This window comes from Mesoplodon mirus (assembly GCF_964341445.2).
Source record: "Mesoplodon mirus genome assembly, chromosome: 11".
Taxonomy (NCBI): domain Eukaryota; kingdom Metazoa; phylum Chordata; class Mammalia; order Artiodactyla; family Ziphiidae; genus Mesoplodon; species Mesoplodon mirus.
In genome coordinates this window covers 76,043,534-76,056,324 of record NC_138987.1, presented here as the reverse complement: position 1 = coordinate 76,056,324, position 12,791 = coordinate 76,043,534, and the positions used below count along the sequence as shown (strand labels likewise).

Here is a 12,791-nt window from a genome sequence, read left to right as displayed (position 1 = left end):
TAACATTCCAGCTTGTTTTTCTCAGCTGATATTTAAAAAAATATATATGTCAGTAGCATAATGTATGGTCATTCTGCATCCTGTTTTGTAGGATTAAACATAGGTATTTTCCCATGTTATTTCAAACTTTCCATAAGCCTAATACTATCTGGCCTAAAAAGCATTTAATTAAAGCATGGAAGTGACATGATTATACATCTGTGGGTTTTAGAAAAATGACTCAGATGAAAGGAAAAACAGATGGAGCAGGGAACATGGTTAGTAAGCAACCGTCATAGTCCAGGTGTGAAAGGAAGAGGTCCTGGACGAAGCAGAGGGTTAGGACAAGGGAGAGAGATTTCTGAGAACTGCGTGACTGGATGTAGAGAATGAGTCATGTTCAACTCCTAGCTTGGATGAAGTGGCAGACGGTGTACCATTTACTGAACCACAAGAGAATAGAAAGAACAACATATTTGGGGGGCAAAAAAATTAATTGGATTTAGACATAATGAATTTAAAGGACTTGTGGGATGTCCAGGTAAAGATACCTAAAACAAAAATGGAATATTCTGGAGACATTATGGGTTATTGGTTAAGGATGAAAGCTTTAGAATTAAGAGATGCGTTCCAATCCCAGCCCCATTACTTCCCAGCTATGTGATCTCAGACACGGCACTTTAGTATAACTCTGCAGGCCTTGGTTGAGATGACAGACAAGAAGGAAAGTGATTGTGTTTGGAATGAGGGCAGGGAGTAGAGTTGCTGATTAGGTTACTTTTATGCTACTCAGTTTATGGCACCTGCAAGACATCCATTTGGAGATATTAATTAGGCAGATGAAATATGGATTTGGAGCTCAGGAAAGAGGGTAGGAATGTAAAAGGATGTACATAAGCATGTGATTAATATTGCCAAAATAGAATGTGTAGGAACCAGAAGAAGGCCAAGAACTGAGCCCTAGAGAGCACAAGCATAATCGAAAGGGGAACATAGAGATTTGTCTGAGAGGGGAAAGAAGAAGAGAGAGCAGTGTCATGAGAACCACTGGGGTTGAGAGGGTGGCAGACAGGGGGGTATTGGTGAGCTTGTGAGGATGGTCATCATTTAGAATGTGGAACTACAAGTTAACCTGGAGACCAAGGCGTTTTTTTTTGTTTTTGTTTTTGTTTACGCCACATACAACAACCACTGTGTTTTCAAGATATGACCTTTCCTTTTCTCTCACACCCATACTGAATCTTTGTGTACCCTGTGACCTTATAGCTAAGTAGGTCAGTAAACCTGGGTATTCAGATTAAATACAGTGAATCTATATGGCACATATACTGTGTTCAAGTCACTGCAGTAAATTCAAAGAGGAAACTACCAGTCAAGAAGGAGGATTAAGATAAATAAATGACCATTACTTAAGATATCATGGGATAAAGGGGAAAGGAGAGCTCAAAGATAAAGCCAAGGTTTGGAGCATGGCTGAGAGGATGAATTACCTGTTGTTAGCAGAAATGGAGAACTCAGTCAGAATCTGGAAAGTCAGGTGCCTGGAGGTCACAGGGTACACAAAGATTCAGTATGGGTGTGAGAGAAAAGGAAAGGTCAGATCTTGAAAACACAGTGGTTGTTGTATGTGGCATAAAAAAAAAAAAAAAAAACAGAGAGTGATACACCATAACCTGGTGGTCAGGAAGATAGGCTCAAGAGCCAGACTCTCTGTGTTTGAATCCCAGCTCAGCTACTTACCAGCTATGTGGCCTTGAGCAGGTCACTTAAACATCCCTGTATCTCAGTTTCCTCATCTGTAAAATGGAGGTAATATTACCTACCTCATAACATTTTTACAAGGCATAGGTCATTAAATAGTTGTAAAGTACATAGAACAGTGCCTTGAAACAATGTGAGCTGTGTTTTTTAAATAAAACATAAAATAAAAATCCTGTTTCCTCATTTGTAAATCTAGATGAATAGATTCATGACCTGAGATGTCCCTTAATAAACCAAAATTCAACACAGCTTACCTGCTGAAGATCCCAGCCCCTCTCTCTCAGTTCTATTTTAAACTAAGGTGCTCCCTTACAGGATACACAGAGATAAGTTTGCATGCCTCATGCCATGTGAGGCACTCACTCCTGTGTACAAAGTTTTAACTCTGGGGAATCATCACCAGAAATATTTATGTGACCTTATTACTTTGATATTCTGCCTAGGCTTGGGATAGTTTAATTCAGTTATTGATTGTGAGTATATATTACATTTTCTTGGTGTCTGATCTTTAATTTCTGCTAAACCCAAAGGACAGTTTAGTCTAATGTATACTAAATTGGGTGTAAGAAGAGCAAAGTTCTCTCTTTGCTGTCACTTCCTGTTTGATCTTGTGCAAGTAACCAAACTGTCCTTCTCAGTGCAGGCTCTTTCTCCCTCCTCCCCACCCTCTCTTAAAAGGATGTAATTTAAACCTTCAGATTAAAAGCTCTCACTTCCCTCTTCTCCTCTTTCGAATTGGATAAACAGTATAGAGGACATAGATTCGAAAAATATTGGTGCTGGTCACAATTAGGCTTGGATTTTGCTCCCAGAGCTTCCTGAAGGATCATGTTAAGGTACCAGACTGTTTATGCTTGTGACACTATATTATGCAGCAGGGAAAGGAATAATGCCTGCATGTCATAGTGGGTGTTCACTTTTTCTTGTAATGTGAACCTGGTGATAAATTTCTTCCTGATTACAACTCTTCCCTGAGACCACATGACCTTACTTGTGGCATTATTGCATGATCTTAATAGAACACAAAATCTGTGTTTTGTTCCCTTACCTTCTCTTTTTCTTGTTCCCCAGATCCAGGGGGAGTTCTCTTAGTTAAAAGGTAGCAGAGTACAAACTTTGTTTTCACAGACCTGCATTGAATCCTAGCTTAGTCACTTACTAGCTATGTGACTTTGGGCAGGTTACCCAGCCTCACTAGGACACAGCTTCCTCGTCTATAAAATGAGGGGATAACGCTACCTGCTTCACAGGAGTATTAAGAGGGTTACGTTAGATAATTCATGTGAAGAACGTAGAATAGTGCCAATAAATAGTGGGAGTTGCCCCTGTCACTCACTTATGATATAACTTCCCTTGATTACCTTGCTCTTTAGTATACCGAGAAAGAATACTGGAATGAAGGTGTCTAACACAAAATTAAAGATTTTAAGTTGTGTTTTGAGATGATAGACTAATTATGTGACATTTAAATATCATTGTGATCTAATTTTTAATTATCACCTGGAACCACACTGAAGATTTTGATGTCTGTAAATACATTAAGAAATGACATATCAGGGGCTTCCCTGGTGACGCAGTGGTTGAGAGTCCGCCTGCCGATGCAGGGGACACGGGTTCGTGCCCCGGTCCGGGAAGATCCCACATGCCACGGAGCGGCTGGGCCTGTGAGCCATGGCCACTGAGCCTGCGCGTCTGGAGCCTGTGCTCCGCAACAGGAGAGGCCACAACAGTGAGAGGCCCACGAACCGCAAAAAAAAAAAAAAAAAAAAAAAGACATATCAAAATGTTGATGCATCTCATGAATTGTGGTACAAAATCAAGTGTTTATTTCCTAAGTTGACTCATCTTGCTATGAGAGAATGGACTTTAGGGAATGCAGAGACACATACATACACAAAACCACATCTTCCTTCTGCATGGTAGAATACAATTAACTGATGACAGATTTGGATAGAAATTCTGCACGAGCAAGAAACCATCCATTCTGGTCCTATAAAACATGATAATTTATATAGATATTATTTTAAATGTAACATATGGAATATGTTCTAAATATACATATGGAAAAGGCTATAAGAACTTTTAGTAGTTTTGATTCAGTGTTTTTAGGGGAAGAAATCTTCCTGCTTAAAATGAAATCACATGAGAACATGGATTGAAGAGTTATAAAGCATAGGATCAATATCTGATTCCTTTTTAAACAGTTTAAGATTCTGCCCTTAAAGCATCTTTCAGGAAACAGTTACTCATTGGCATTTGTGAAATTCTTTTCAAAATATCTACTCCCGGGCTTCTCTGGTGGTGCAGTGGTTGAGAATCTGCCTGCCGATGCAGGGGATACGGGTTCGAGCCCTGGTCCGGGAAGGTCCCACATGCCGCAGAGCAACTAGGCCCGTGAGCCACAACTACTGAGCCTGCGCGTCTGGAGCCTGTGCTCCGCAACAAGAAGCCCGCGCACCACAACGAAGAGTGGCCCCCGCTCACCGTAACTAGAGAAAGCCCACATGCAGCAACAAAGGCCCAATGCGGCCAAAAATAAATAAGTAAATAAATTTATTTAAAAAAAAAAATCTACTCCCCTGCTTGGGTTTTTGAGACATGTGCAGGGCGTATGGCACTAAGATCCTGAAGAGTGAATTGCTGGCTCCACACAAGCATTTTCTGCCTATCCAGTTAATGAACTCTGAGAGCTGCTCTTTGTCCCGGCTCCCGCCATATGGAAGAGTCATGCCAAAAGGTCTGAAACGACCTGCAGGAGCTGGTGACATCTGCAAGGAAGGAGGCAGAACTGGCACTGCAGCACTTCGTGTGCCAGTGGGTACAGTGACTAATAACTAGGCTGACCCTAACCCAAGTGAAAATGGAGCAGGTCTCTACGAAAAGATTCTCAGAGGTGTAAAGGTACACAGTGATAGCCTAGGAATGCATTAAGCAGAGAGGAGCAGGGGAAAATAAATTGTATAGTCTATTAGTGTAAGAGGAGTGTATCTTACTTTTTCAGTTCTGATAGTTTAGGTATATTCTAGTGTATTTTTGTTTGAGGCAATACTCTGAGAATCAGCTTTCAATATAGTATATATTTGCAGGTAAAAAAAAGAAAGAAAACCAATCCCTTTCTTTCATAGAGGAATGTCAAAAGTAAGATACTTTTTAAATAGCATATTTATAATTATTTGGAAAAGTCAAGCCTGTGTATTCAGCTCCAAAAGAATCAAATGGGATTACTCATCAAATCAGTATTGTGTAACCATTATTGTTTTCCAAAGAATCACAAAAATAAATGACTTCTTAGTAAAGTGCTGTTTAAAAAAATATCAGGCTACAGCCCCAATGTACCAGCAGCTTTAAAACTACGTTGTGCATTATTTAAGCATAAGTCTGATAGAGTAATTGAGCCCTGTACATGCAGAGAGATCATATATTTCTCCCTAAATGTACTTATAGGTAAGTTTCAGAAACTAATTTTTTAAAATTTGGAAGCCATCATATTGTTACATCAAATATGACTGAATTTTTTATACCTGATAATTACTACTATGCTAAAAAGTCTGCTTTAAATAAAATTTATGTTGGAAAACTAATCAGTATATAAATTAAAATGCACATTCCATTTTTAAGTGGATAGTTGGTATTTTGTTAGTCTGTTCACTTGTAGGCACTTAATACAATCTTGTTTTTTGTTGCAAAGAAGGGTTAGAGTGAGAGCCAACTATTTACTGAAGAGTTACTCAAAAATCACATACTCTCTTATGTGAATAAAATCTGATTCATTTGGGTTCTGTGTGACCTTGGGCAAGTTTCCTGGCCTCTTTGAGCCTTGAATTTTTTTTTTTTTAAGCTCTGGAATTTTGTTTTGTTGTGTGTGTATACTACCTATAAAATAAGAATAATAATGGCACCCATTTTATAGACTTGTAAGGACCAGTCGATCTGTGTAAAATACTTTTAACAGTCTGGCATATAACAAGCAATGAGCGAATAATTGTTAGCTGTTCTCATTATGGTGATGCTATTATTATTGTGATTAACCTAAAGAAAGGCTCCATGAGTCTGTGATGTCCTCACTTCCACCACAAAATCCCTAGTAACTTTTCACAAACCTTATATGTGAGTGATTAAACCATATGTCAGCAAGTTTACTTTGTGTTGACTTTGGCAAGGTCAGGGACCTAATGTTAGAAGACCATCTGTGTGGAAGGAATATAGCTTTTACTAATAACTGCTGGCATACCCTTGGATTTTGCAAAATATGACCAGGATACCCACAATTTGCCACGTTCAGCTAAAGTATAATTTGCGGTCAGCAAAAAAGATTGTTTCTTAGAAGCTTCCTATTTAAAATCTCGTAGGATATGGAAGACCTCAGGGGTGACTTCATTGCATAGCAATAAAAGACATTATGACTTGTTGTTTAATGAATTCTCTGACTGACAAAAGATGTATTATTTTATCACGGCAAAATTCTGCTGGATTGTTTTCTTTAGAGATATTAGCTAGAACTAGAATTAGAATATACAAAAGAGTATAGTGGGTCAAAAAAGATATCTCCACTATTAGAATAAAATGAAGGGCTTGAAAAGAATGAACTACTGATACTAATAACAACTTGGATATATCTCAAATGCATTTTGATAAAGCAAGACTCAAAAGGCACACGCTGTGTGATTCCATTTACATGACATTCTGGAGCAAGCCAGATCAACAATTACTAGGAGCTGGTGGTGGAAGAGGAGTGGGGTTGACTGCAGAGACCTAAGAAAAGTTTCGATAGAAATGTTCTGTATCTTGATTGTGCTTGTGGTGACATGATTGTAACCATTTGTCAAAACTCCTAGAACTACTCACCAAAAGGGTGAATTTTACTAATTGTAAATTTCATCTCAGTAAATCTGGCTTAAAAAACCAAAACAAGGGCTTCCCTGGTGGCGCAGTCGTTGAGCGTCTGCCTGCCGATGCAGGGGACGTGGGTTCGTGCCCCGCTCCGGGAAGATCCCACATGCCGCGGAGCGGCTGGGCCCGTGAGCCATGGCCGCTGAGCCTGCGCGTCCGGAGCCTGTGCTCTGCAACGGGAGAGGCCGCAGCAGTGAGAGGCCCGCGTACCGCAAAAAAAAAAAAAACTAAAACAAATGGCTGTAGTATTGGTGCAGGTCAGTATTTCCTGTAAGTGTGTAGAACAGCATATCACTTTTTCTGAAATGTTGATAGAGTTCTTATGTATTTACTTATTACACTTAATTACATCTTTGAAAGTCACATTTTTAGTTCATTAAGTATTTTACTTTCTTCTCTATAAATAGTGATTGTCTAAAAATTTCTTGAAAGTTTATCAGTTTCATGGAATATACTACATATGTTTCTTAGTATTTTAAGTTTTTTATATTAATCAGGATGCTACAAATAACACCAATATTACTCGACCTGGCTTAAACAATAAGGAAGTTCATTGACTTCATCTCTGTGGTTATGGGATGGCTGCTTATAGCACTCAAGACTACATGTACCCTCATTTACATGGAGCAGCAAAGAGAGATCTCTTTTTTCATGGTTCTTCCTTAAGAGTAGGGAGCCTCCTTTTCCAAAGCTGCCAGTGCATATTCCCTCGTGTCTCATTGGCCCCTGAACCTATCGCTGTGTACTCCTGATTGTGACACCATTCAGGGCTCCCCTTTTGATCTGTGGATAAGGTCAGTTTCCTTAAGGAAAGGCTACATAGTAGTGGGGTAGACACACTAACCAAATCTGGATACCATTAAGAGATAGCGGGGAAGGGATGCCAGGTGGGCAAGCAACAATGCTAGTACTTTACTCTGAGGTTAAGTTAAACCAAAACTTTAACTAATTATGGAATTTGACTACTACATAGTTGTTTTTTTTTTAATATTTATTTGGCTGCGCCGGGTCTTAGTTGTGGCACACGGAATCTTCGTTGCTGCGTGCGGGATCTTTTAGTTGCGGCATGTGGGCTCTTAATTGTGGCATGCGGTATCTAGTTCCCTAACCAGGGATCAAACCTGGGCCCTCTGCAATGAGATCGAGGAGTCTTAACCACTGGACCACCAGGGAAGTCCCGATTACTACATAGTTCCTATTTCAGTGTTTCTGAGACCACAAATTATTTAAACTTATTATGTTACTTTACCCTAAAGACTTCACATAAAAATACCTCAGTTCTGTAAGGAGCAACATGGTAATTTACCATGTTAGAACATATATTGCATATAAAGCATAAAGTAGATGTCATATGTGTTTAACACAATGAAGCATTTATACAACTTAATAGCATTTTATACATAGTTTAAAATGTAGCATTTACACAAATCAGACACTGGTTTAAAGTACACTTTGGTCTGCTTTGGTACTAAAGTTTTTACTAAACTCTTATTATATTTCATAGACTCCTAGAATGAGAAAAGTATTTCAGTAAAGTAACTAGGTAGAAACAACTCTGGATGGTACACAGAGTCTGGATTTTATCCTGTCAGTGAGAAGAGGACTATTGAAGAATTTTGGTTTTTCCTATGGGAATTAGCATTAGGTGAGCAGAGCAGAGGTTTTGTTTTGTTTTGTTTTGTTTATTTTATTTTATTTATTTATTTTTTGGCTGAGTTGGGTCTTCGTTGCTGTGCCCAGGCTTTCTCTAGTTGTGGCAAGCAGGGGCTACTCTTTATTACGGAGCACAGGCTCTAGGCATGCTTGCTTCAGTAGTTGTGGCCTGGGGGCTCTAGAGCGCAGGCTCATTAGTTGTGGTGCACAGGCTTAGTTGCTCCGCAGCACATGGGATCTTCCTGGACCAGGGATCGACCCTGTGTCCCCTGCATTGGCAGTCAGATTCTTAACCACTGCTGTGCCACCAGGGAAGTCCCCAGAGCAGGGTTTTAGAAAAATTCCTCATGCGATAGTATTCAAGGTGGGTTAGAGCCAAAAAAAATAATGGACTCAGTTAATTGGGCAACTATTGATTGGCCTGGGCTTGAGATAAGGTATGAGCAAAACAGGGTGGCAGTGATGAGAGCTTAAAAGATGGATGCTAAAGACAAAATGCCATGAATAGGAGTTGGTGGCTGACTGGATTTTGTGGTAGGGAACTAAGCTTAAAGTAATTTAAGTCAGCTAACTGGAAAGGAATGGAACCATTGCTAGGATGGTAAGGTTGGAGGGTGGTGGTAGAATGGAGATTTTACAGAAATGATGAGTTTGGTCTTAGATTGACAACATGTCAAAGTGGTAATAAATGTCCAGCAATAGTTAGTCATGTGAGACTGCTTCTCATTCATTCATTCAGTGATATTTTATTGAGTGCCAGTGTTTTATTGAAGCACTGCAGTAGATACAAGAGATGGAGCAGTTAACAAGGAAAAAATGTTCCTATCCTCATGGCACTAGCAAGGTTATACAAAGATATTTAAGAGTTAAGTAAATATAAACAGAAGAAATATTAAAGTCTAGATTTAATTAAAAATAATATAGATAGAGGGAGGTGGGTGCGAGCATAGGTGAAAGAAGATTAACGATGAGTTGATGTTGGATCTTGGTGATGGACACATGGGGGTTTGTTTTACTATTTTCTTTTCTTTTATATATGATTGAAATTTTCCATAATAAAAACATTTTTTTAAGGTAAAAAGTTCTGTGCATAGAGCTAGTAATTAAACAAGATATTTGAGAGTGTGATAAAAACATGTCCAAAGAGTAACCTGAGAGAGGTAGGGGGAAAATGAGGAAAGAAAAGTGTCTGGGAAGTAAAAAGATAAAAGATGTTTCAAAGAAAAGGTGGAAGATAGTGTTAATTGATACAGAGATCAAAGAAGTTATCATAGATTAAATCTAGCTGATTTCTAATTTTGTTCATTTCTGGTTGGATGTTCCTTGATGACCGAAAGGAATTGGGTACCTGAGAAGCTTAAGAAAACTTTTGATGAAACCATTTTTTTAAATCAATTTTTAAAAAATTTTATTTATTTATTTATTTGCTTGATTTTGGCCGCATTGGGTCTTCGTTGCTACAAGCAGGCTTTCTCTAGTTGCAGTGAGTGAGGGCTACTCTTCATTGCATTACCCGGGCTTCTCATTGTGGTGGCTTCTCTTGTTGCAGAGCACAGGCTCTAGGTGCACGGGCTTCAGTAGTTGTGACACGCGGGCTCAGTAGTTGTGGATCGTGGGCTCTAGAGAGCAGGCTCAGTAGTGGTGGCACAGGGGCATAGTTGCTCTGCGGCATGTGGGATCTTCCCAGACCAGGGCTTGTACCCATGTCCCTTGCACCGGCAGTCGGATTCTTAACCACTGCACCACCAGGGAAGTCCTTGATGAAACCATTTGATAATATTTATTACTTGAGAAATACTGTCCATGCTTTATTTCCTGATATGTGAATATCTGTTCTGTTTTCAGGAGACTAATGAGCAAAAACTTCACAAAATAGCCAATGAACTTTTGCTTACAGAAAGAGCTTACGTCAGCCGACTTGACCTCTTAGATCAGGTAATATTTTCCCTTTCAGTATTTTATTTTTTGGCATCAAACATCATTTTAACTTAGTAATTTAAGTGTTTTAGAAACTGCAAGAAGGACCTAGCCATTTTTGGCAAGTGAAAGCTACTTCCTCAAGGAGATCTCTAACATTTTCAGCTCTGTCAGTGAATTCATTAGGTATAAAGGTTTCATAATTCATAAAAAACAGATTGAAGGACTGTCTGTATGAGTTGCAAAATGCCTTTATCTGTGTCTTTCAATCCTAAACACTACTCTGTTTCTTGCCCACTTATTGTGACCCTGAAGGCCATGTTAGTAAATAGGAGATTCTGATGTTGACATGAATACATCACTTATTCTTGTCTCACTTGCTGTTGTGAATGATCTGAATTGCTGCAGTCATAGGGCCAGAAGGAATTTTGAGTTCACTTGTTCAGCCTTGCATAAAACGTTCAAAACAGTGCCAGGTGTGAATATTTGTTGAATATGTGAATAATATTTTGTACTTTAATCATGGTGGATGCTTGTGAATCATCTCAAATATACATTTGCAAAGAAAGTTTTAAAATGCATCATTAAGAATAACTGTTAAACGAGATGGCTTCTTAATCCTGTTTCAGTGATAAAAGATCAAGATAATTGGTAGATTGTCTGCTAATACAGACTCCTCTTATTAAAAGATAAAGTTGCCAACTTTGAGTAAATCAGTTGCAAGAAGATGTTCCGCTATTGCATTGGAAAAATGGAACTTTGTGGGAGCAGGCCATCCTGGGCACACCTCTTTATCAGTTCCTAGAGTAGATTACATGCCTGTTAGGGTGACCCTTAAAGGGCTGGATTAAGACTTGTGCTCTCTGAGATAATGTGTTTGTGACTCAAATACTCACTTTCCAAAGAATTTCACCATAAGTCAATCAATTCATGTTGGTTTGTGCCTTTGAAACAATGTTTCTCCTCATGGTGATTACAGACCTGAAACTTTTAGGTATTCCCATAGTGGAAATGTGTTTTTTCCTCTTACCAAGTTACACTTTTTTTTCTTCTTTCTTTCTTTCTTTCTTTTTTTCAGCCATATTATCTTGTCAGCTACTGTTGCTGACCTTTTAGAATTTAGTCTTAATTACTAAAATATCCTATTGCAGTCTCTAAGGACATAATTTTGTATTCTTTTGCCTCTCAAGAAAATGCAGTGGAGGTGAATTTAGAAAATAAACAACCATCTGGACATTATGAAAGAACAAGACCTCCTTCTGCCTACATTTAACAGAGTGGCAATTAAGAGGTATAGTAGCCCTACTGGAGTAGAGCTAAGACTGCAAAACTTTTTTTACTGTCTTTAAGATACCTGTTATTATGTACAAGAGAAGATCTTTTTATCCTCATTTCTGAGTTTTAAGTTACCATGCATTATTATTTACTAAAGCAGGAAAACATGTGAGAACTGAAATACTCTTTTGTTCATGCACTGACCACATATTTTTTAAGCACCTTTTCTACTGTGAGAAGTAAATCACAATGTTCTCCCTCCCCAAGGAGTGTACAGTTTTAATAGGGAAAATGAGATACATGCCATATATAATAAAGGGCAATATGTAATATGTGCCATAGAAGTCATTCAAAATATAAAGAGGAGTGGAAAATACCACAGTTATTATGCATCTGTGTAGTTTCCCATCTTTTAACTCTACCTATGGATAGGAAGGGTAAATCCTGTTACCCTCAACTGGAAATTCTCTGGAACAGAAAAGATTAACATCCCACAGATAGAGGCATAGCCTAGGTTAGAGTCAAAGCTTCCTAATTCTAATTCCTGGTTCTTCTTAAAGCATATACTCACTCCTACATTTCAAAAATGATTGATTTCTTGAATCACAAACTTTTCCATTTATTCAACAAAAGGTTACTAAGAGCCCACTATGTGCCTTAGCACAGTGCTAGATGGTTAACCAATAAATTTGAAGTAATGTTTGCATTAATTCTCTTATTCAGGTATTTTATTGCAAACTACTGGAAGAAGCAAATCGAGGCTCATTTCCAGCAGAGATGGTGAATAAAATCTTTTCTAATATTTCATCAATAAATGCCTTCCATAGTAAATTCCTATTGCCAGAGCTGGAGAAAAGAATGCAAGAATGGTAAGAGGCATAGATAGCAAATAATATATCTAAGGCAGTCATACTAGAAGCTGTGTTATTCAGCTGTTAAATTGAAATAATAATGCTACACAGAGCTGTAAACAAACATTTACACAAAGATTCAATGTTAAAGATCACTGAAAGACCCTTGTGGTACATTTTTATCTTTAGTTGAAAAAGGTTTCATCTCTCCTTTCCAAACTATAGTTTGATTAGTGGAGACAAGATATTAAGGGTAATCTGAAGCTTCAAGAATTCCAAGAGTAAAGCATCTCTCTTTACTGTGTCATTCCTAAACTCCCTGTAAAAAGGTGCTTTTTCGCTGTCTATCAATCTCACAGCAAAGTGGATCTGCAAAGCGCAGGGTACGTGTAGAAAGTGATTACTTCATTTGGAGTCCTGTTAATTCACTCATTCTATAAGGAATCTTAACAACTTGTTTCTATG

General features: G+C 38.4%; 1 protein-coding gene across 3 annotated transcripts in view; it reads left to right on the top strand.

Moving 5' to 3' along the window:
• The window catches only part of FGD4 (FYVE, RhoGEF and PH domain containing 4), a 211,163-nt gene that overhangs the window by 153,955 nt on the left and 44,417 nt on the right, over nucleotides 1-12,791 (top strand). For all 3 annotated transcript variants that reach the window (XM_082636476.1, XM_082636475.1, XM_082636477.1), the window contains exons 5-6: nucleotides 10,129-10,218; nucleotides 12,199-12,344. In XM_082636476.1, coding sequence (XP_082492602.1) covers nucleotides 10,129-10,218; nucleotides 12,199-12,344 — 236 coding nt within the window. The remainder of the gene's footprint in view (nucleotides 1-10,128; nucleotides 10,219-12,198; nucleotides 12,345-12,791) is intronic.